The 25,756-nt window shown below is 30.6% G+C and overlaps 3 protein-coding genes across 4 annotated transcripts in view; 1 reads left to right on the forward strand and 2 right to left on the reverse strand.

Annotated features, from left to right (window-relative positions):
• The window catches only part of LOC132939950 (uncharacterized), a 201,426-nt gene that overhangs the window by 33,173 nt on the left and 142,497 nt on the right, over window positions 1-25,756 (forward strand). The gene's annotated exons all lie outside the window — the stretch shown is intronic.
• On the reverse strand, window positions 19,633-21,810 carry LOC132939468 (uncharacterized). Its single transcript, XM_061006639.1, has one exon. It carries the CDS (start codon window positions 21,664-21,666, stop codon window positions 19,855-19,857), a length of 1,812 nt encoding a protein of 603 aa, XP_060862622.1. The 5' UTR covers window positions 21,667-21,810; the 3' UTR covers window positions 19,633-19,854.
• Window positions 23,726-25,336, reverse strand: LOC132938184 (uncharacterized). The gene has a single exon (XM_061004884.1). It carries the CDS (start codon window positions 25,334-25,336, stop codon window positions 23,726-23,728), a length of 1,611 nt encoding a protein of 536 aa, XP_060860867.1.

Below are 25,756 nucleotides of genomic sequence, written 5' to 3' on the forward strand. Positions count from 1 at the left end.
GATTCCTTATAAGTTATAAGTTTTTCTTCCTTTATCAAAATAAAAAGTTTACCGTAAAGTCGCATACATCTTTTATGAGCGTTTGAAGTTAAAATTTTGATCAAATCAATTTTAGTTATTTGGTTGTACCTAACATAAATTATATTATTTTGTTGTATACAAATATTATTTGTGGCCTCTTGAAACTTTTTAAGTATATTATTATATTTTATACACACAATGGTATTTTCAAACGCAATGTTTTTGGCAAAAATTAATTCAATACCTATACTGTATTACTATTAGTAAGATAGATTACTTTAATAGAAATATACATACTAAATAAAATAATAATTATTATATTTAGTAATATAGGCTGACAGACCGCTCAAAATGTTATTTGGATACAATGATTTTATACCATTGTACCTATTCAAATTTTACACATCCGTTACAGTGCACACGACACCTAATGTGCAGCAGAAAGGTCCACTTGTCCACTAAGTCTAGCCTACCTTTTTAAAGTGTATTTAAAGTACATATTTTTACAGTTTTACAATAATTACAATTTACACTATACTACGATAGAATTTTAATAACTTAAGTCTTAATATCTCAATAAAACAATGGCACAAAAATAAAAATAAGAATGGAATAAAATTAAACTACGTAAGAATCTGCCAATGAATATCTTTAAATATAATCAAAAAAAATCTTTATCATTGGGCCAACCAGAGAATTTTAAATATTATGTAATATTTTATTTTAATATAAATTAAACTAAATATTTTTCTATTAAATACAATATTTTTCTTATATTTAAAGTATTTATTTACAATATCTACAGTTTATGAACAATAAGTAAATGTTATATGACTAAAATTGAACATATTATCAAGGAATATTCCTAATATAAAGGTAAATACATGTATGGACAGGCATTCATAAGCAATGCCACCCAACCATTATACAAAAAAAAAATGAATGAGTCGTTTCATTTTTAAATGTTATTTGAAGAAAACCATTCTGTGTAGAAAAATTTGGCGCGTTAAAAGAAAGATGTATTTGCTTCTTTGAAAAGGGTCAAGCAAAAACGAGTAGTAAAGTTGTTATTTGGCAAACGTTCCCTGGCTATAGTCTTTTTTCCGTGTTTCATATGGTTTTAAAATATTGTTTTGGTTGCCTTTGTATATCTGTATTCTGTATACATACGTGCGTGTGTGTGTATTGAATAAAATAACGAATATATATAGTACCTAAATAATATATTAACTTGAATCCATTTGAAACAGTAAATCAATAGTCTTCTTGCATTCTATTGACAATACTGACTTATTGTTGTTTATTCAATTATAAAACTAATAAAATATAAATTGTGTAATGATTGTATACTGTATAGCAGGGGTCGCCAACCATTCGATCGCGATCGACTGGTCGATCTTATTAAAAATTAATTATAGTAATATCAGTTGTTCACGTGCAGAATCTTACAGTTTAAGACTTAAACACACAATCACACTTTACATACTTAGTAAAGTATTTATAGGATGACCATACGTCCCGTTTAAAACGTGATTGTCCCCTTTTTGATCATCATGTCCCGTTGTCCCGACGAACATCAAACAGGTCGCTTTTTGTCCCGGTTTTAGAAGATGATCCTGTTTTAATCCAGTTATCTCCATATTATGACATTCAATATTGTTATATATAAAAAAAAATTAACTAAAGAAATAAATACAAAACAATATAATATAGAACTACGGTAAGAGAGATGGTGTGGTATCTACACAATTTTAAAAAATAAAAATATATTTATCAACAACTTTTGGATTACGATTTACGATTGTAGAATATTCTCTAGCAATGCCAGGAACTAATAATGCAGCAATAGAGAGAATATTTTCTATCACAAACGTGTTATGGACGGACGAAAAAAATCGCTTTCTTTTACCTACTATCAAAGCAATTATAATTTAAAAAAAATATTCCTGTATAGGTAATAATTTTTATGGTTTTTTGTTGAAAATGATGAGTAATCAACATCAATCCAAAGAAATAATAAGAATACTTTGACCAATTTTTCTAAGCTCACAATAAAAACTAATCCAAACAAGACGGGTTTTATTAAAATATTAAGCTTATTCAACATTATTTAAATTGTAAAATATAAAATGTATTACAAAATTATTATTTTTTTTTAAAGAGTATATCTACCTAAATCTGTTTGTCCAGTTTTTTTTTTATATAAAAATTGTCACCCTTAGTATTTATTAGCAAAGAAAACATACAATTTTCTGATGGAGAAATAATGAAAGAAGAATAAGATATAAGATCAATATAAATAGTATACCTAAACAAATAGTGGTAGATCTCCAGATACTTGAAATGTTTAATGTGCCTCATTGTAACCCTTGCTGTATAGTATAATTTGATTTAGATATAATATGAGCAAATTGCTTTTTGTACTATGAGCTAAGAAACAAGCACGAATAAAAATTGTATCATATTTCGATGAATTGAATACACCATTTAAGTATTGTTTGCTTTTGTCAAAATATTTTTCTTTTGTAAACGAGGGCTTATAAAGATATTATATGATATGCTATAAGCTCATTAGCCTCTCGGTATTGATTACAATTCAAAAAATGATTCTTTAGTATTATTTATGTTGATAACATTGTTATTACATTATAAAATGATAAATGACACAGTTTTTGAAATATAGTTAAATAAATAATAAAGCAACGGCTCAATGACGACGATTTATATTATAATAATGTATTATACATGACATTGTTATTAAACTAATTTATGTAACTTAGTATACCTACATTTCTCATTAATAATCAATGGTATTAAGCTATCTATGTAACTTCGTATAACGTTGAAAAACATAAAGGTGAAAACTAAAATTCTATTTATTTTAGAAATACAGTGTTTAAGTTAAAAAATGTTGATATCAGCAAAATAAACTACTGTCTACTGATATTATATTTGTGACTTATTAAAGTTATTGAATGTATATATATATATATATATACTATATTAATATAATATGTATAGCGTACCTATATATTATAATAAATAAATATAAATGTATTATGCTATAATAAAACATGTAAATGTAATAATTAATAGATGCTAATTTCTCACAAATATTAATAGGTAATAAATAAAAATAAATTCCATCAAATTGAACTTGTTGATATCCTATAATACTATATACTTTGTCCAGCGAAAAACACGCCAATTCTGTGCATAGCAAGGTGAGACGTAAGACCGGTTAGGTTATTATCAATTGCAGGGTATCGCGCGAGGATGCGCAGAAGAACTAATTTTTGTTGGGCCACAGCGTGTTCTTTTGCTAAACAGAGCATAATTAACACATAACAAATGACGGGAACGAGAAGAGTTCAAATTACGGCGCCAATATGTTCAAAATATCGTGGTGAACTTGAGACGAATTAATATTTAAAAAAATACATTATCTATAATATTATTAAATATTTATTTTTTGTTTAATTCCCGATACTCAAAACAGTCTAAACGGTAACAACAGTGACACACTACCTAGTTTCGCTAACGTTACTACATAGCACGTACTATACCTGACATTGTATTTTTTTTTTTTTTTATCAAGTTAGGTACTATAATAGTGTATGTAGAATACATATAACATAAACTGAAAAATTATGATCGGTGTTGAAGTATTCCGGAGCTGATTATTATATAGTTAATAGTTCATATTATTATGATGATGTATATAATTAATAATTATGTACACACAACACACATACTCGGAATATGGCCATTGTGTGTGGTGTAGCAGTGGTACCACGATTTAAGCTATTATATTTTATTAGTATACTCTATCTGAATTCGTGGCTTGTACTGCTTGTAGTCATCGTGCCTTCTCTCAGACCATTTAGCATAAAGATCGATAATACTTTTTTCCTCTTCTCCGGCTTTATGTTCTACGACTGCCCAATCACTTACAGCCCTTGTTTGGAGCATGTCCCCAAAACAGACTGAAAGGCGCTCCATTTCCCTGCACCCTCTTAAACCCCAAACATAAAACTTCGAAAAATCGTGTAATTTTTTTTCGCAGTAAACACGCACTGTAAACACATTAAAAACGTTAAGCACGTAGAACCGCAAAGATCAGCAAAAAAAGTGTTTTTTTTTATAGCTGCTTATACGGAGGAAAATTTCAGTTTGGAGGTGTGGATGACGTCTTGCTTGATTAATGGTGACCGGACAGGCATCTGTGCAAAACTAAATGGTAAAAACTGATACGGTGAAAGATAAGCGAGCGTGTAAAACAAAAATGTATAATGAGATGAAAAAACAGAATATAAGTTTGTTGTTTGTATAAACTGTTTTTTTATAGATATAAATAATTATAACAGTATAAGCATCAAGAATTTATTTCAAATTCACTGAACTATAGGGTTTTAATATTATTGGAACTGCGTGTTTTGTAGATATGCGTGAGTGACAATGTTGTCAATATAATATATCAGGATTAAATCAATTATTAAAGCTCTGAATCACAAATGAAAATTATATTTGACATACAAATTAATTCATCGTTGCCTAAATAATAACCTAGAAGTTATAAATTACAAAAAAATAATTTATAGGCTACATTATACAATATTTTGACAGTTTGACAAGGGAATACTAAAAAGTACTAAAACAACTAAAAAATGTAAGTAGATAGTTGTTTTAATTTCCACATAAACATAAAATCGGTGTTGAAAATATTGAAACTATTTTATTATTAATTTATTAAAACATAATATCTCAAACTGTAGTAGGTAGTTCAAAACTTTTTATTTTAAATAATTTAGGTACTTTACCCTTATGTATGGACAATTTTCATCTACCATAATATGTACCCCTAATTTTCAGTGGGCGTTTCTACTTGACTATATAGTACCTAATTATTACTACACTGAGAAAATATCTGTATCTATCCATTGAAAAAACCAAATTTAAAGTGGTAAAAATGGAAAATTATGTTGAATACGAAACTGTATAAATAAATATAATACCTATATGTACTAATATGTACCTATCGGATATCAATGGTATAAAAATTAAAAATCACAAGTATTAGTTTGAGTGTTTGATATCCATATCGAAATCAGTATATCACTGCTCAATAAAAAAAAATGGATAGTTAGTTCATCCTAGAATAGAGGTTTTCTTAGCACGGTGTTGTACATAATATATGAATCTTCCATTACTGCTATCCGTATAAAGTCGTTAAAAATGCCAAACAATTGTAACATAAAAATTAATAAAATTATAAATATCATTATCAACATTATTTATTAATTTTTCATATTTTATAAGTATAAGTAGGTACTGGTGAAATAAGCAGGTTTCATTTCGTAAAGATAATGGATATCACATACAATATACCAAGTATTCATTTTACATTTATAATATTATTTTTTACTTTTTTCACGTTATTAATTTTTACTTACACACTATATATTATGTATTTTGTACATATCTATGTGATACAAAACAATCAGAATATATATAAATATAACTGCTGATGACATCGCGTGTTTGATTAATAATTTCACTTGAAACATATTATAATTATTAATTAATAAAAATTATTCATAGGTTTTAAATAATTGTTTAGGGGTTGATTTTGGAAGAAATTAAAACATTTATTATTTTACACAAATACTTATATAAAGTAGGTACTTACGAAGAACCTTTGTACTCATGTAGTTTATCTTTTATAATTAATATTGATTAAAAAAAATTTGACATTTTTCATTAAAACACAAATGATTTGTCACAGTTTACGCATTAAATTTAACACTAAAATTTATGTCTGTTTTTTCGTTTGATATCTATAATTTGTATTTGCTTGAATCATTTGTCATTTTAAATATACATATTTTATAAACAATACAAAATAAATGAAAAGCTTTTATTAAAATCATATGTTAAAACTTGAAAACAGACATAAAATAATATTTTCAGAGTTTTCACTGTGTTTGTGCTTGTCAATGGATTGTTAATTTTTTTAAGTGAAACGAGAGAGTTAGTGATTTTACAATGATGTTACGTTTTTTATATTTTTATTTGAACAATTTTTTGACCTGCAGATGACTGGATCAATTCTATTAGATTGTAAAATACGCGTATCGTGCGTAAATTATATTATATACACACGCATATATTTTTATGATATCATGCTGCGGATAATACGCTCGGTCGGGGTTTTAGCGCGCATAGTTCGTCTAAAGTGCGCTAATATTATAATTTGATATGACGTCGAAGGCGCGTACGGAGAGCCGTGCCGAGCGAGAACGGTAGGTCGGGGCGGACAATAAGAGATCAAAAGTATACAATAACGCGGTGCTGGGCTAGAGAGTACGATAACATTATAGGTACTAGCGTAGCCGTATACACCCACACACCCACCCACGCACAGTTTATACAGCCGTCGTCCCGTTGGCGGCAGGGCTCAGCAATTTTCACTCTGCATAAATTCGTAATTTATTCGTGTTTGTCCAATATCTGTCTTTATCCGATGAATAATGGATAGATATTTTGCCGTCGCCAGAAATTAGGTTTATCGACAACGCCGACGAGACGTATAAGCGCGCACACATACGCATAGGTACGACGAGGTTCTTGAACTTTATTTATACATAGCATTATATTATAATAGGTGTGTCACGAATGACAGAACGAAATAATATATAATACCTGTTTTCAAAATAAATCGAAAATATTTATGCTTTACAGGAGAATTGATCGAATATACGCAGATCACTGCGGGTTTGTCGTTATTGTGTATAGGTATAGGTGGCGTCGGTCGAAAGCGTTTCGACAGAACACTCGGGCATCACAATACGGTTTTATAAAATCGTGAGCATAAAATATAATATACTATTTGTATATTATTATTATGGCACTTTTCGCATCAATGAGTCCATTAATAATTATCAGTGTATCAACCGTGACGACGACAAAAGTTGCGTACGGCGGCGGCACGCTGTTTCTAAAATATGATTCACGGGGTTTACAATAGTAACGTTGATGAATATTGCACAGTATACCTATTAGATTCCGGGTCGAGAAGCGCAGCTAAACATACGTTTCAGATATTATTATAAACGGTTGCCGATGCGCGTCGGTGAAACATTGCGGTCCCAGTATAGAGTATGCGCTGACGACGGGTAATAATAATAATAATAATAATGATAATATTGTATACCTAAGCGCGTGCACACTTACGATATTATGCCTACGCCGCGGTGTATAGCACGCTGTAGAGATTTCGCAGCCGTATTTATAAAATGCGCAAACCCAAAACAAACAACTTATCACGTGTACGTATACGACAGAGTCGACGTGTACTCGTGCCTCGTATACCTATATACAATTATATAATAATAATATATACGTTTGTGCTTGTGGGTCTCACTGCCCCTCGCCTCCCAACCGTTCCCCGCCCACCGTCTCGCTCGACGATTGTGCACCAGTGTTTCGACATGTCTTACCGCATAACTCGATTTACCCCCGTCGACGGCGGCGCCAAGGGGTTTTATTTCCCGTCGTACACGTCCCCTTTGTGTACATAATTTTAGAATCCGAACGCAATGTGAAATAATGTTTCGGTTTATAGTATAATGGTGATTTTTTTCCCCGTGAACACTATATATCGGTGAGTGAAAATGCTCCAAGAGTTTCTATAGTACCTATAGTCTCTATACATCCATCGATTGAAAATCTCATCTATTAACTATATTATATTATACCTGCGGACTGCAGTATTATAAATAATTAATACCTAAGCAAATAAGTAGCGTCGGTGTTTGATGCAATAGTCGGATAGTCCGTAGGGGAAATTTAACGAAACACTGAAAACAGTTGTTAAGCAACGTAAGTGAACAATGACATTTAAATAAAAGCTATGAAGATTTTTTTGAACAGCAATTTTTAATGCAATGATTTATTAATTTATTGTTTTCATTACCTATATGATATGAATAACATCCACACAACTGCACAATCGGAGGAAAAACAATTTGTGTATAATTTTAAAAGCTAATTTCTTAACATTGAACCATTTGAAATGATGAAATTCTAAACTCAACATATTATATAATATTACCATCAAAATGTAACGCAAAAAATCGAAACCTAGTTACATATGCGTCTTGTATACGGTATACCTACGCAATTCAATTTTCTTATAGTTTTCGTCTTATTTTACCCTCCATATGACATCGTATTTCGATCACTACATAACTATACAGTCGTATAGATACATTATTTATGATGTATACAGTTATATTATAGTAGTATGATTGGATGAGTACAACCATATACGCCTTCACTTTTCAAATGTATAATGTAGTCGATACAGGTACGTACCAAACCAAATCTTCAAGTGGGGCAGACCAAATTTTAGGGAGGGAAGGCATTAGAAAAAAGAAATAATTATATGGGTAATTTTAAAGGATCTCTAGAGTTTAGCGGTAAATGGGTCACCTACCCCCCTCCAATATCTACGGGCCTGGGTCGGTAGGTATTAGATAGATATTATCAAAAAAAAGATATTATAAATACTAGTATTTATAATCAATGATATTATATACAATTTATTATAAAATGATCTGATTGAACCGGTTCAACGTACTTTTTACTACGTATAACTAGGTTAAGTATTTTAAACATTAGCCTATGTTATGTTATATTTTATTGTTTATTATTTATTTAAAAACATAAAAATTCAATTTTTAAACTAATAATTTATAACTTGAAAATTACCTGATATTTACGCATGACTTTGGTGCAAATAGTTTTTGTTTATGACATAAATACTTCAAAGAAGTTTTGTGAACGAATATTTAAAAATATTAAAAGAAAAACAAATGCTTATATACTATATAAAATATAATGAAATAAAACCACAATAAGAGTTTATCTGATTTGAACTTTATACAAATGAAATTTCTAATATAATTTATTACTCTTTGTTTAGCCACATATTTTTCTCCATTCTTTATGCTTGAATTTTATCTTATTATTTACTTAATATGTTTTTAGCTAACTGCACTCAATAAATATATATGGACTATCTTAATATTATTAACGGTTTAATTCATATTCACCTCTAATGCGGTATAAGTCCATGAGATTTCTACTTCGACAGTTTTGATTTAACAATAAGTAATAACACGATTTTGTTATGAACAACAGGCGAATAGGTCTTAAGCTGGTAACATTTGTAAAAGCCCTCACTATAATCAAATTACATTATTTTTCATTTTAACAGCTATCTCAAGCGAACTGCGTATAATTATTTGTATATTAGTAATATTACATTGTAATTTGCAAGCAACGCTACATATTAATAGAAATATAAAAAATTTAAAACTACCATAATTTACATAGGTTACCCCAAAATAATTATATAATTATTTTAACTTTTAAATAAGTATCAAACGTAAAAATACTAAATGTTATGTGTTAAATATTTAAATGTTTGTTCTGACAACATACATAATTTTCAGTAGTAAGAGTACTTAAGTAAATCGGTTTAAAAATATTATATCGTATTATTTAATTTGATTTCAAGGCAGACTTGACTTCTACCAACATTATAATTTCATAGTTCATGATATTAATTATCATAATTAAGTCAGCTACAAGCTGTTTATCAAACACTTGAGATTAATTTTAATTTTATTTAAATTTAAATTTCGAACTGAAATGTGTACAAAGAATTTAAAATACTGAAATGATAATTTTATAATATCAACTTAAAATAATGTCGAGGCTTAATAATATAATGTAATATGTTTTTTTTATCGTAAAAAATTCTCAAATTATCAATAAGTTTATAACAAACAATTATAAATTACCCATAATAGTTAACTGATTTTCAAATGTAATTATTAATTATTAATTTATTTATTTTGAGAAGCCTGAAAAGTCAAAAAATACTTGTAATTCAAATTGTGAGTGTCATAGTTTATGACTCATAAGTTCTCACTTCTCAGTAATAATAACTAACTTGATATACAGAGGAAACCACATAATTTTCACATGAAAAATTCTACTGTCAACGTAGATTTAATATAGTGTTTGCAAGGAACTAGTTCCAAAAGGAACGGATTCTTGGAACGAATTCCTTTTTAAAGAACGGCACGATGAACGAATTCCTTTTTATAAAAAAAGAACGAGAAAATGAACTAGTTTTTTTTTTCAAGGAAAAATAACAAAATTGTTCGTTCCTTTCTAGTTCCAGTAATTTACACAGATAATTATGTATATAATTAAAATTAAGATATATATTTTTTAATGTGTATAATGTATATTGCCAATTAGTGATTGTTATCGAGTATCGACGTTAAGACAATCGACATACGTTGGCCAACAATTTAATTTTGAAGAAAATTTCAAAATAGAATTATAAAATATGTACCTACTTGTAGTTATATATTATAATTAAAAATTAAAGAAGTATGCATATGAAAAAAAAATACATAAGTGATTAAATAAGAATTTTTATTTTATTTGAAACTAAAAAAGAAACTCGTTCATTTTCCAAAAGAAGTACAAAGGAATGAATTGTTTTTTTTTTTAAGGAACAAGGAACGGAACGAATTCCTTTTTTTAAAAAAAAGAACGAGGAATGGAACGATATCCTTTTTATAACTAACTTGCCAAACACTGAGATTTATATGCCGACGTATAACCTTTTTATAGGTACATTACGCGTTGTTGCGCATAACACCTAAGTGTATGATACACGTATACATGTATTCGCTTCTCTATAATATTATAATATTATAGGTGCCTTCATCAAATAATAATAATAATAATAATATTAATAATGTGTTGTGTATAGGTTTCATAACGTAGGTGAAGTACCTATCCTAACCATATGAAGTGAGGTCACAATATGTGAGTCACGGCCTACTGTTTTCTATTTTTAAAATCATTTATTTTTCCCATCATTATTATATGTAGAGCACCCCTCCGTGGTGCACGAAAAAAGTTCCTCAGGTATGCGGGGCGATGAATTAGGCGACGACCCCTAAAATTCTATTGATTCCCTTTGCGTACACATACAACAATACGGCTGCAGTTTATGGTCGTTAAGTCTGTGTCGTATAGTCATGCCACTACAGCTCTATTATTATATTCGTTTCACTTGCTATCGGCAAACGTTGTGCACCTACCAGCTGTACTCTGTGTACAATATAATATTTTTAATTAAAAACATATTACACAATATCAAGCAATTTGCAGTCTTTGGAATGCCATTATCTGCGTTAAGTGAAAATACCATAAATATAGCCCGTAAATCGTAATTTTTTAATTATTGGAAAGATTCTTTTTTTTGGAACACAGATGACGACATTTGAAAGCAAAATATCCGACGTCCTGAATATATATTTCACGGCACACTTGACGCAATACTGACTGCAATATGCGTTTCGTTTTAATTAATAATAATGATATACCTAGTTTAAATTATAAATATGTGCGTGAATAATGTAACAAATAGGGATTTTTGATTAACGCGGAAATGCGTACATTTCTATAAAACCGTAACATTTTTACATAGTTTACACACATTTTCAATTTCGTTAAATGCATAAGAACGTACCTATTGTATTATAATAATATCATATTTTACTATTTTATTATAATAATAGATTACGGTTGTATGAATCATGAAAAAATATATCTAAAAAAATATACTTGGAACCTTGTGGTCGTATTATTATAAATGTATCATTATATTTTTTTCTAACTTATAAATTATAATTTGCATGTGTTATGTTCAATGTTCATTTTTTACTACAGTGTAAACTTTTACATTTCCCCTCTTACATTTCATGCAGTAATTTATTATTCTTATACTTAAATGTGTAAACACGTTTATTCAATTTGGTCTATGATATTTTCCAAAAAAAAAATATATATCATATTAGGTACCTAACTATAATATAGTACGTACTTACTGCATAAAAAAAATAGGTTTTTTTTTCTAGTAAATTTTAGCTCTGAATAGAATTGATTTTTCTCTGAACATTTATATTGTGTGATCGTAAATTTACTTTTATGTGTTTTCACGTAATAACTGTCTAAATAATGCCAAATGTGTGACTTTAAACCATTATATTGGCCAAGAAAATGGAACAACTAAAATTCACAATTCAATCATTAATAACAGCGTATAGTAACTTGCAGAAGAAAAATAGAATAAATTGTACCTTTCAGATTTTATTTTTTTTGTAATATTATTATATTATTTTATAGAAATCAATTTATGATTTATGAATACGTGAATAAATTGTAGGTATTAATGTACTATTGAGGATTTTTTATTCATACATTAACAAAAATAAAATAAAAGTTATTGTTATGCCAAATACAGATAAGTTGTAAGATTAGCCATTAGTATGTTGTTTTTAATGTACGATTTAAAGTTAACTAAAAATCAAAACATACTTAATATGCTGATTATTGTTTTCATATGAACTAACAGATTTTATAAATAATTTTTGTTGAGCTTTTTTGATATTTTAACATTTTCATAGCGTTCTTTTATCGTATGGTCGAGAACTATTCAAATTTCTTTAAGTTTAATACTTAAATATTATTAAAAGTAATATTATGACGACCCAATACTTACTGAGTTTTTAAAAAAAAGCTTTGTTATTTTCCAGTACGAATAAATACAACAGTCCAATTAAATTGTTATATATTTATCAATAAAACTTTACCTAATATTGTATTTTTAAACAGTTGTATTAATCTTTTAAATCTTAATAGTTTAATTAATTGTTTACACAAATAATAATAAAGAAAAAAATATGATGTATATTATGTAGTAATTAAAAAATATAATGTGATTAATTAATTATTTTTATTACAAAATACAATTTAAAATAAATAATTATTTTGTTTATATAAACGTTAAACCGTCTATAGTTTTTTGTTTGAATAATATTTCATTAATTTTATAGCCACTAAAATGGATTTCTTCTTGTTATAATCAACAATAATATACATACATATATTTATACATTTGCAATGTAGACAAAGTTAATTAATATTATAAATATTTTAAACAATATAAAATAATGTAAACTTTTGTTTCTGTGGATATTAGGTAAACTTATTTGGACTGTAGTCAATTAAAAAAAAAGCATAGCTGCAGGATAACTGCATATTATTATGCTTGTATTCGGTATAGTAAAATATGTTCGTGAAAAAAGTATGTCTACTTATATAATATTATCTATACAATTATATTATTCCATCAATATTAATACATTCATTATAAAACAAAAATATAGGTTACGTATTGAACTTTTATTTGGTCATGTGTATTTTTTTTTTTTTGTACACAAATTAATATTGTTATGATTTGAAAAATGTTTTCTGCACTTCGAGTATTAAAATTACTGTTGATTACTATCTCCATCAGACGACCCTTATAATAGTATATAATTTGATGTTAGGCCAACACATAAAGTATTTGATTATTATTACTGTCTACTGCGGTACACTTGTCATTAGTTATTACTTTGGTGCACAGCTTAGCATATATTATGTGGGTATGACACTAGTTCAGACTTCAGAATAGAATCAAAATAGTAATATCATGATTCATGACTTCATGAGCATTGGCAATGTAACCAGCACAGTGTTTGCTTATATAGATAAAGAATGTGTAGACTTAACCCTATAGGTACCTACGTCCTTCCTCGTGTGACCTTTTTCGTTGTCGTACACTTTCCGTTCGGCTGAACGTTCAGGTTCAATATCCAAAGTTGTTTGTAAGTGAAAAATATACTTTCTCCCAAACGACCATCGTCGATCCCAACATAGTAGGTATGTAGATTTAGATACTAAACTTTGACAATTCGCATTTCATTGCGTTTTTAGTGTTTACTGCATCGCAATACTTTTAGATAATGCACAATAGTACAGATATATAGTATTTCTGTTCCTCGAAAGAAAACACTGTTATTTGTTTCATCAAAACTCAAAAGTTGTTACATATGTACCTATACCGTACCACAATTCACCGGTTTTGTAAAATAAAATAATAAAATTGTCAGAGAAATCCCAAATGTTATCCTTATATTTTAAGTGGAGATATTAACTTGATATTCATAAAAGTAACTAGTATATTGTCTGTAAAAATGTAAATAACCATCTTTGATTCAATTGAAATTTTTACATTTTTTACAGTGTGCTTAATAATAAGAAGTATTCATAATTTATTAGTTAGGTATTACATTTAAATAAACAGGTAATATAATATAATATTATAATAGTACTAATATAATAGTATATTGTGTGGCAAGGGAGAGAAGTGAGCTATTTCAGTCGCGAGCGACATTTCGCCCAAGTCTGAAATTTCCTTCCCGCACGAGCCACTAGCCACACATACTTTTTCTTGTCACTCCTCTGCGTTCACCGATCACAGCAAAGGTATTTTCTGGGATCTGTGTAACTATTCTACGGAAACAATATTTCATGGAAGAAACGATATGGTTTTATTTATTTTAAGCGTCTGCATGGATTTCAGTATAAATAATAATTTTTATATTAAAATAAAATAAGAATAAAAACATGTAATCACGGCAAAGGTAAATGCACTGTGTAGGTTAGGTTAAGGTTTGGGGTTTATGAAACAATCAGATTATTCTACGAAAACGATTTCATGGCATAAAAATGTTTACGCGTCATGCAAGGAGGTTATATGAATATAAGATGTAACCACAGAATGGTATAAATCTATTTTTGCTGTGATATGACCAAAAGTTTTGTTTTGTAAGGACCGTGGTATAGACTAGATTTCAGTGTCTGGTTGTGCAGAGGTAAGGGGATACGCGTGATATGCGTGCCCTTCACTTTTTTCCAACTACCACCTACTCTAGGTATTTTCGAAGGAGCCATATTAAGTTGTATAATGATTCTTTATTTTTTTATTTTCATCCCAATATTTATTTTGAAAAATTTGATAAATAATGGAATTTTATCCAAAAATCTTTCAATATTGAATAATATGTTAATGCTGCCTACCATTTTATAACTGAAAATCGGTAAGTACTTACTAAATAGTAAATTTAATTGTAATTAGGATGACTGCAATATGTATTTATTTATGTTTATTAAGTTCATCTTTTAAGCTTCTATACTTTTACACCATACTCGTATTATGTACACTGATAAATTATAATACATTAATATTTATTAAATGTCAAATGTATTTATTCGTCAATTTTAACCTTACACAAGTTACAACCTTGGTTACAAAAACAAATTTTAACTAAGCCTCAGATAGGTAGTCAAGTCTATAATAAACATTTTTAAATTTTAATAAGTTACAACCGTACGTCCTTAATTGATTAAATTTTAATTTAACTTAAATCATAAATCATGTGCAGAGAAATATGGCATTTAGATTTTATATGCTCGAAAAATATACTTATTTAAATTGTATTTGAAACAATTTTCAGTTTTAAGTATTAAGATGTTATATTATCATACAGGTTATACATGTACTCATATCCAATTCACAGCCATATTTTATATATTTCAAAAATCTATACTTACAATTCATTTTGAAAAGCACTTAATATTTGAAAAACGAAATAAACACTATAGTGAATTGAGCTTCGTTCAGAATCGTTTTTCGAATACGATGATTTATCATTGCTTTCAAATTTATAATAATAATACAATACCGTGCTTTATCGAGATGAGTGAAGCAAAATAAGAGCTCAGCACTATAAAATGTACTTTTTTTTTACAAATTTTATCTTCAAATTGTTTTATGTCTTTTAATGTTTTGAAATGCACTATTTTTGGTATTGTGTTACATTACACAATTTTATATGACATTTATGATTTTATTTTTATATTTCCTTCGTTTAAATTCAAAAGTTATTATAGTCTATTACTTGATATACGCGCTATACATACAGAAATATAGATATATTGTAATGATTGTATATAAATGACAAAGATTTTAATATTATTTTTTTTGTATTAAATTGGTCAAATATTAGAAATATATTATATATTGTATAATATAATAAACTAGAATAAATGTAATAATATTAATGTTTTAAAAACTAGAATTATTTATACAAAAATAAAATATAAATCACAAAAGTTACGTCAATTTTTCTGAAATTTATAACGATTTTATATCATATATGCCTTATTGGTACTAAGGTATTTTTTTGTATTTTTTAAACTAACCATAAATATTCTATACACGGATATATATTTTATATTACAGCAGATTTAAAAAAGCATTATAATAAATTGTATACGTATTGTGTTGGTGTGTACAAACCAGTGCCTACTTTTACGGTGAGGTGGAAGGGTATCAATACACTGTACCACACTACCATATCCATAGATCAAAAAAAAATCATAATATTATGAATTATGATATATTTATTAAGACTATAAATTGCATACATAATTTTAAAAGAAATATTCCAATAAACGCTACACATGACACTTTTATTAAATACATACTAATGTGACACAATTTTATATTAATTTCCTTTTATTAAAATTTTTATATCATGCGTGTGAATAAAATTTTACTAATATTTTTTTTTTTTGTGAAAATGAAATGGTTATTTGTGAAATATCAAATAGTTTACTTTTAGTATATTATAAAAATCATTTACAAAATATTATTGTAAACTTACAATAATTATATTTATATATATTCTAGGTAGGTACCTACATATAAAATTATTAAAAAATGGAATATTATTTAGTGAAAGTTCTTTTTTTTTATTACAATCTGTATTTATAGTAATACAATAAAGACATTAGATAAAATGAAAACAAAAATAAATAGGACAGGAGAGGGGAAGACGACCATTAGCGGCACCCCGGGTGCAATTGCTGAAAGTTAACTCATTTTGGCTCCGTTGGTATTTCGTTTCTTCATTATTGTATCGTAAAATAATATATTATCTATATTTATATATTTAATAAACATAAGAAATTATTATTATTCATTAGGTATATAGGTAGGGGTAACTGAGAATAAAAATTGGCTCCGGGGAAACAGCCCCTAATTTTGGGCTAATTTTAAAATATTTCTAATTTATCGGCCCATATTTGTTCAAGCAGCCCAAATTTTTGACAAGTCCAGGCGCGCGGGGATTGCACACCTGGCACCTTAGCCAGTCCGACCCTGCAGGGTATAGGGACCTATAATATCATCTAATAAATATAATGAATAAATAATGTATAATAGTTATCGCTCTTATAATAATATTTTAAATCTACAAAAATTTAAAGATCTAAACTTTTGTACCAACAAAATATAGTTGCGCAACTTGTAAGCAATAAAACTAAACGGAAGTTTAGATTGAAATTTTTCTGTAAACAATTGAATGTATTTTATTATATTTTTAAACTTAATTAAAAAAATTATGCACAGATAGGCATTTTATTTTATTTTATTTTGAGATGCGATCCTATTTCTGAAATAACTGAACATAACGAAAAAATGATACACCTGTGCATTGTCTACGTTACACTAATCTCGGCGTGGGCGATGAAAATAAATTTAGTGGTCGATGAGCACACAACCAGCGCACAAATTCGCCACGCAATCTTAATAATGTTAATAATGACGCATTATGACAATAATAACAACGCGACCGCACAAATTACACAAACTGTGCACATCACCGTGCATGCGTCGTCCTCCTCGCCGTCCTGGATATCGAGTCGAAGGCGGTCGGCAGACACAGCACCTGCATGTACAATGTGTGCATAATAATATTATATATGTATATATTTTGTTTTCGAACGTATCTCGACAACGGTATATATAATATGTATATAATAATAATTATATAGTGTAGTATGGTATCCGCATAAGCTCGCCAGAGCTGTTATATTATTATTATTATTATTATTGCGGGTCCCGTGGTAGCTATTAAACACCGTGACACATTTTTCGTTCCCACCCGACCGTCGCCGCGACCAAACATATAAATTATATAATATATTATAATATTGTTTTCTCGGTTAACATTCACCGTTAACAACAACGCAAAACCTCCGTATTGTATTATATTATAAATTGTAATATATAGCTGCAGCGGCGCGGCGGCGGTGCCATATTATTATTACAATATACGCGTCGCTATGAGGACGGACGGACACGCGGGGATGTCCGCAAGTGTCGTTTTTTACGAGTGGCGGAAAAACGTCGATTCGATCATTTTTTTCGCCATTTTCCACCCTAAACCGATCGCGCGCGCGACAAACAATAATATCGCCGCGCGGACATGCGATAATAATATTATATATACATATATGCATACGTGGCACGATCCATACAATTATCCGACGCAGGCGATATACGTGCGGTAAATCAAACCGGAAAGAGCAAAAACTCACGTTTGAGTATACAACAATAAAACTTCCGGCGTGTATACCAATAACATTAAACGGTCCACGCCGCTTGACGAGGGTCGAGTAATCTTCGCTCCGGCACGAGCGTTGGAGTGGGTAGTGGGTGTATAAGGTCAACGGGTCGGTTTCGGCGGCTGTGGTGGGCGAGTGGATAGGAACGCAACGGCGAGTGGGGGCCGAACAATAGAAAAAACAAAAACAAATGGTCGAGAATGATTGAACGCGTTCGAGGGGAGGGTATGGGTAGGTATGGCAGAAGTCGCTGGTAAACGACACGATACTATAAAGTATAAAGTATAATCCGCGCGACCGTGGTCTCGTCGCGCGATAAATAATAAAGTGAAGTTAAATATTATGATATTTTGACGGTGATGATAATGATGCGAATGCGGGCACGGGTCTCCGTTATAATAGTTATAGAGCGGTTGTTCATTTTTATTATTTTCATTTTCATTGGTCAAATTGAATATTTTATGTATCATGCATTCTGCAGTGAAATTGTGCACTTACATATATTATGTATTATATTATTATAGTCTATGCATTATACAAATTATTATGGATACAATAAAAAAAAGGGACAGAAGTGAAATAAATAAATTCTGCGTAGTTATTATTATTAGATATTGATTTTATTTCATAGACTTAAAAGGTTTGTAATAACATTATGATTGAAAATGTTTTTATAATTCATAATTGTATACACTAATACAATTTTATAGAAGTAGTTGTAAAATAAATTGAATAATATACAAAATATTATATTATAGGACAATAATTAATTACAGCCAACCAGAGTTTTAGTAATTATTGTTATATTCTATATTGCTATGATACGCCTATGATGATATAGCACTGCAAAAGAATTCTGTCAACAAAATATCAAAAATAAATCCAATTTAACATTTTAAAAGTAATATTTGATAATAATGTCGTGTCTATATTATATTATATATTTGTATACTTGTCCGCTGATTTGTATTTATTTTACGCTTGTGGAAGTCACGAACAATATATATTTTCACCAAATATGATAAGAAGAACGTTCGTCGTCACTTATTAATGAATAAGGCTTAACGGTGACCATTTATTATCATTAAAATAATAATTATAGTGACAGTAATCTCTTCTCAGTTGTTTATAATCTTATTATGTAATGATAAATTTTAATTCAAAACTATAAGATTGATAATATTATAATTTATAATAATTTTTTTTTTTTTTTTTTTAATTATAATAGCTTTTAGTATGAAACTATAATAGCTCGACAATTACTAAGTAAAACAAATAATAGCTATGACAACAATATAGTAAGACAATATAAGATAATTAAAAGGAAAGAAGTAACAAATTAAAATAACTAATTAAATAATAATGTGTGTAGATACCACTTTAAATTACAAAGCCAGCTTCCAATAAAAAATGTATTATTTTTTTTATAGCTGTTTCGCATTGGGTGTTGAGTATAGAAGGGAGAGTGGGAGGAATGTTTAAAAACTTAATATAATTAATCAAGGATGTACGCTTGGAATACAATGACGGACAGTCAAATAGTAGATGAGAGATGTCACAGATACTTTCGGTTATGTGTAGTGTACAGAGGGGAGAGTCATTTAGGCCAAGTTTGTATGCATGATCTGGAAGAAGTGAGTGGCCCACGCGAAGTCGGTTAAAACGAACAATAATAGACCTAGGTAGGTCTAAGTTGTAGAACCAAGTTTTTTTTTTAATGATACTGGGGACAATTGATTTATACCTAGAGGCAAAGCGAGCAGGCAAGTTATTCCAATGATTGGACCAGAGGCTGATAATATGACGACGCAATAAAGGGGAAAAATCGGTCCAGGGCAATTGCGCAAGAGGAGGAAGGATAGTATAGGATGCAGCTTTAGCGAGCCCGTCAGCCGTTTCGTTCCCATGTATGCCGATGTGGCTAGGGATCCATAAAAATTGAATATGATGATTGGACTGCACGAGAGTGTATATATATGATTTAATTAGAAAAACAAGAGGGGATAATTTAGAATTAAATGGATTAGATGTAATAGATTGTAAGCAGGACATGGAATCAGAAGCAATTAAATATCTATTAGGGGCTAAAACAGAGATAAAGAGAAGGGCCTCGAGAATAGCATAACATTCAGCAGTGAAGGAAGAGGACGAAGGAGGGAGATTGTTAGAGAAAGAAATATGAAGTTCGGGAATAAAGAAGGCATAGCCGGCTGATAAAGGAGACACTGAACCATCGGTGTATATGATAGTGAAGTTAGGGTAATTAAGATTGAGGAAATTGGAAAAAAGTTTATTAACAAAAGAGGAAGACATAGATTTGAGTTCAACGTGTGAAAAATTAGAAAAATTATCAATTTGGACTAAAGAGGTATAAAGGAGAGAGTCAAAAGGTTGCTCATAGAGTGGAAGTTTATCAGAATTTAAGACAAATTGGTGAAAATTGGAGAGAGAGTTTGCAGCAATTGATAGGACCGGCATTGACTTGGGTGTATAACGCCAAGTGGTATATAGAGAATAGAAGGTATCGAATATAATGTGGTTGGAATGAGCTAAAGATTTTAAGATGAATTTTCCTGCGAGCCATCGGCATCTAATATTAAAAGGAGGACAGAAGGTTTCAACTTCCATCACCGGACCAGGGGTAGACCTAACATATCCCATTATAGTTCTAAGACAGGACGATTGGAGCATATTAATTTTTTTCCAGTTGGAGTAGGCGGCCGAGCCGAAAAGAAAGCAACCATAGTCCAATTTAGAACGTATGATAGAGCGATAAATGGATAGCAAGCTAGAAGGATGGGATCCCCACCAAGTATTAGATACAGTCTTGAGGAAGTTTGACCAACGGGATGTGAAGAGAGAAAGTGAAGATATGTGAGGAATCCAACGCAGTTTGGTGTCAAGGGTAATGCCTAAATAGGTTACGGTTGTAGCAAAAGGAATGAGGTAATTGTCTAGGTATATGTTATGTGGATCGAAATATCTGCGCCGAGTAAAGATAACCGATTTACACTTCTCCGGAGCGATTTCCAGAGACACATTAGATAAAATGGTTTTTAGATCTTGAAGAGCAGCATTTAATCGTTCTATGGCGAGAGGTAGAGATTTATTAGAAGAAAAGATGACCATATCATCTGCGTAGATAAGGCAGTTGTGGCCAGATCTTAAGAGATTTTTTGCAACAAGGCTCATGTATATATTAAAAAGAAGGGGACTGAGGCAACTTCCTTGTGGGAGACCTGTGAATGTAGAACGAGAGCTAGAAGAACCAAATGAGGAAGAGAAAACGAGATTCCTTTTATTGAAAAGGGAGAGTAATATATTGCCGAATTCCGGAGGAGCATTTAAAGAGATAATATAATCAACAAGAATATGTATATTAACAGAGTCAAACGCACCCCGTATGTCTATGAAAGTGGCAACAAAATATTCTTTATTATTGAAGGAATGATAGATGTTACCAATGAAAGTTGAGAGGCATTCTATGGTACCCATGCCTTTCCTAAACGCGAAAAGATTAGGGGGCAGTATGGAATTTGATTCGAGCCACCAATCAAGTCTTGTTTTGAGCATATGCTCGAAAACTTTGCATAGTGAGGAGGATAGTGCAATAGGACGGAAAGATGTATTTGAATTCGATTTAGGTATCGGAATGACTCTATAGAAACTCCATGAAGTAGGGAACAGCTGAGTGACAAGCAAATTATTGAATATATCGAGAAGAGAGGCTAATGCAATATCAGGAAGTTGTTTAAGTAGTGCGGGCGAAATGTTGTCGAGTCCCGGGGCAATGGATTTCCGTGAAAATATAGCAAATTTTAATTCGGAGATTGTAAATTTGTTAGAAAGAACGTGAGGATGTGACGTATGGGGGTAGTAAGGAGGACTAGCTTCTAACTCGGAGGGGGCGTAGCTCGGAGCAATTTTAGCGCAAAATGCATCGAACCAATCATCGTTATCAGGGCGTATGGTGGGAATAACACAATTTTTAAATCTTCTAGCTGTGGCCCAAAGATATTGAATTGAACAGGATGGGTTTAAATTGGAACAAAACTTTTTCCAGCTATTTCTTTTTTCATTTTTCAGAAAACGAGTGGTGTGTGCACAGACGTTGCGGTATTTGAGAAGATCAGATAAACTGCCAGAACGACGAAAAATTTTAAAGTGTAAGGATCTAGTTTTGACGACCTCCGAACAAGACGGGTTCCACCACAAGGGGGAGGATGTATGCGATTTAGGATTGGTTTTTTTTAACTGGAATAGCCATATTTGCGGCGTTTAATATAATTTCTGTAAAGTTGGATTAAGAATTAATTAAGGCAGAGTCCTCAGCAGCCGAGGAGATCGCGTCATGGATATTGAGTCTAAAAGAAGTCCAATTAGCCTTGTTGAAGTTATAGGGTGAGGGACTAATGAGAATGTTATTAGGTTGATGGTGAGATCGGGAAAAATTTAAGAGACTACTGTTAGTAGCTGAAATTATAATAGGTATATGGTCACTACCATGAGGCTCACCCAGAGTGTGCCAGGATAGGTTCCAATATAGGTTTGGGGAGCAAAAAGATAAATCTATAGCAGAGTCCGTAGAATTAAGCCGTCCAATGTGGGTAGGACTGCCATCGTTAAGTATACAAAGGCCGAGGGAATCTATAGTATTGTAAATAATGTTTCCACGGGGAGACGAAGAATCGGAGCCCCAGGCCGGATGAAAGGAGTTAAAATCGCCGCAGAGAATAGAGTTACAAGAAACCAGGCTAAACAGAGATTGCCAAACGACAGCAGGTATGTTGGAATTGCTAGGGATATAGCAGGACCATATCTCTAGGGGGGGAGAAGAATCTGATACAATCTCAACGCCTATAATATCCATTTTGTAATTATTAAGATTATTCCTAATAATATTATCTATAGGAATTGGTCTAGATTTCAGAGAATGATGGATTGCTACAGCCACACCACCAAACCCATCGGGTCGATCAGATCTGTAGATTCTAAAAAAAGGTATATTAATAGAGCGGGAGGGATTGAGCCAGGTTTCGGAAAGTATAGCAATAGAGCACCTATGTGCATGAAGGAGGTGCATAAGAGACGGGAGACGTGCTGAAAGACTTCTAACATTCCACTGTAAGAAAGTCAAGTTGTTGCTAAATGAGTTATTATTCATGTTGAGGGACATATGAGTTGCATATAGATATTAGTGAGTCTAGAGTGATAATATGTTAGAGTATTTAAATATCCTAGGTACTTGCGTTTAGGATAAATGTTTAACATTAGGTATAGCTAGTAAGGAAGTTAGAGAAGACTCAATTAGTGATTGAAGGGAAGAGGAGGAGAAAGGAGAGGATAAGGAGGGGGAGTTGATTAAAGTTTCGGATAATTTTATGGATAGTGTATGTACCCAAGAAAGATCGTTTAGATTATTCACTATCGGGTTGTGTTGGTTAGAGATATTATTTAAATAACTGCCATTAGGAGGAGAATAAGATGAAGCAACGGGTAGGACAACTCTATTATTATTTGACATATTAAGGGGTTTTCTTTTGTTTTTTTTAGAATTAAAAAAATGATGACTTTCATTTAAAATTGGAAAGTTCTCCTCATTAAGAGGGATATCAGTATATATATTATTAGAATTTGGAAGCTGGCTATTTACAATATCAGAGTATTTAAAAGCAGACGTACAATATTTATTTTTCTTAAAATCTAAGGCGTCTTTGTAAGAGAGATTCTCTATAGCCATGATTCTCTTGATGTCCTTTTGAACAGACCATTCCTGGCAGCTACGATCAGTGGCAACATGAGGAAGTTTGCAGAAGAGGCATAAGGGGTCCGTGGCGTGGACGGTCGGGTATTCTGTGATAGAATGTTTGGAGCCACCACAGTGACTGCATCTTGGATCACTGCGACAGAATTTTTGCGTGTGTCCATAACGAAGACAACGATTACATTGTACCGGAGAACGGATGCTGGGGTTTACATCAAAAATCATATTGTAGATCGAGATGTGTTGAGGTAGTTTAGGAGACAAAAATTTAAGTTCAACGATGCGTGTAGCTACGATATTACCATCTTTTTTAATAGAAATACGTTTGAAGCTTACAATTGGAGAACTTGATTGAACTCCATCCTGAAAATCGTCCTCGGAGACGTCTGGATCTAGTTTTATTATACCAAAAGAGTAGATAAGGTTCGATGGGATAATTGCAGTAAAACCATGTTCGTTTAAAGTCTCGGAGGTCAAACAAAGATTACCGTTCAAAATCGAATCAAAACTAATTTTAATTTTTTTTGAGCTAGCGGGCTTGATATTGGTTATACCGGTGAAATTAGTAGAAAAAAATTTTGCTGCCTTTATTGGATGCCAATTCCCCAAGTTTTTATTTAGATCAATGCATTCAACTAGTATCATGACGGGGCCAATATAATCGGAAGGGAAGGTCTGTTGTGAGCATTGAGACAACATAGTTATATCATTGGAAATAACAGTGGAGTGTATAGAAGCGGTTGCAGGTGTAGAATTTATTTCAGGTACTGATAACGATGTAGGGTCATTAGCATTATCGATAGATAAACCGTCATTAGTGACCGGGTCTATCGACAGATTGTTGTCAATGGGTGCAGAGTCCATATAATTGAAGGTCGAAGGCGATGTATTTAGAACCGGAGTGATGTTATCCATAATATGTTGAAAGTCGGGAGACGTGGGTGTAAGTAAATTAGAATTCGACTTACGTACATTTTTTTTAGACTTGACGAGAGTGTAGTTGGAATCCGAGGAACGATTGGTAGACAGCGTAGGTTTTATCTTGTTCGGGGCAGGTGATTTGCTCGGACGAGAGTCGCCGCCCGAAGACGACGACATAATTAGTAATAAGCCGCGCTAACGATGTATACAAAACAATAACGGTAACTGCGATAAGAGTAGCGGAACGCACAACCGAACACTATGACTGCAGAAACGCGACTGAATTTATAATAATATAATAGTATAATCAAGGATAAAAATCTATAAAATATATTGTCTATGAACGAACTTAACATGATGTTTAGTCTTATAATTATTATAATTAACAAGTACAAATTAATACAAATTAATTTATAAGTGATAGAATAAAATATTATATTGATAAAAGTGTTGATAGGTACCTATAGTAATAATATTATATTGTATTCACTCTCTTGAAGCAGCCGACAATTTGTTTCAATCTAATAACTTATAAGTAATAATCACATCCGGTTTTAAGGAGTTTTAATTGGCAATTAATATTATATACATAAATAC

This window comes from Metopolophium dirhodum, chromosome 2 (genome assembly GCF_019925205.1).
Source record: "Metopolophium dirhodum isolate CAU chromosome 2, ASM1992520v1, whole genome shotgun sequence".
NCBI classification, from domain to species: Eukaryota; Metazoa; Arthropoda; class Insecta; order Hemiptera; family Aphididae; genus Metopolophium; species Metopolophium dirhodum.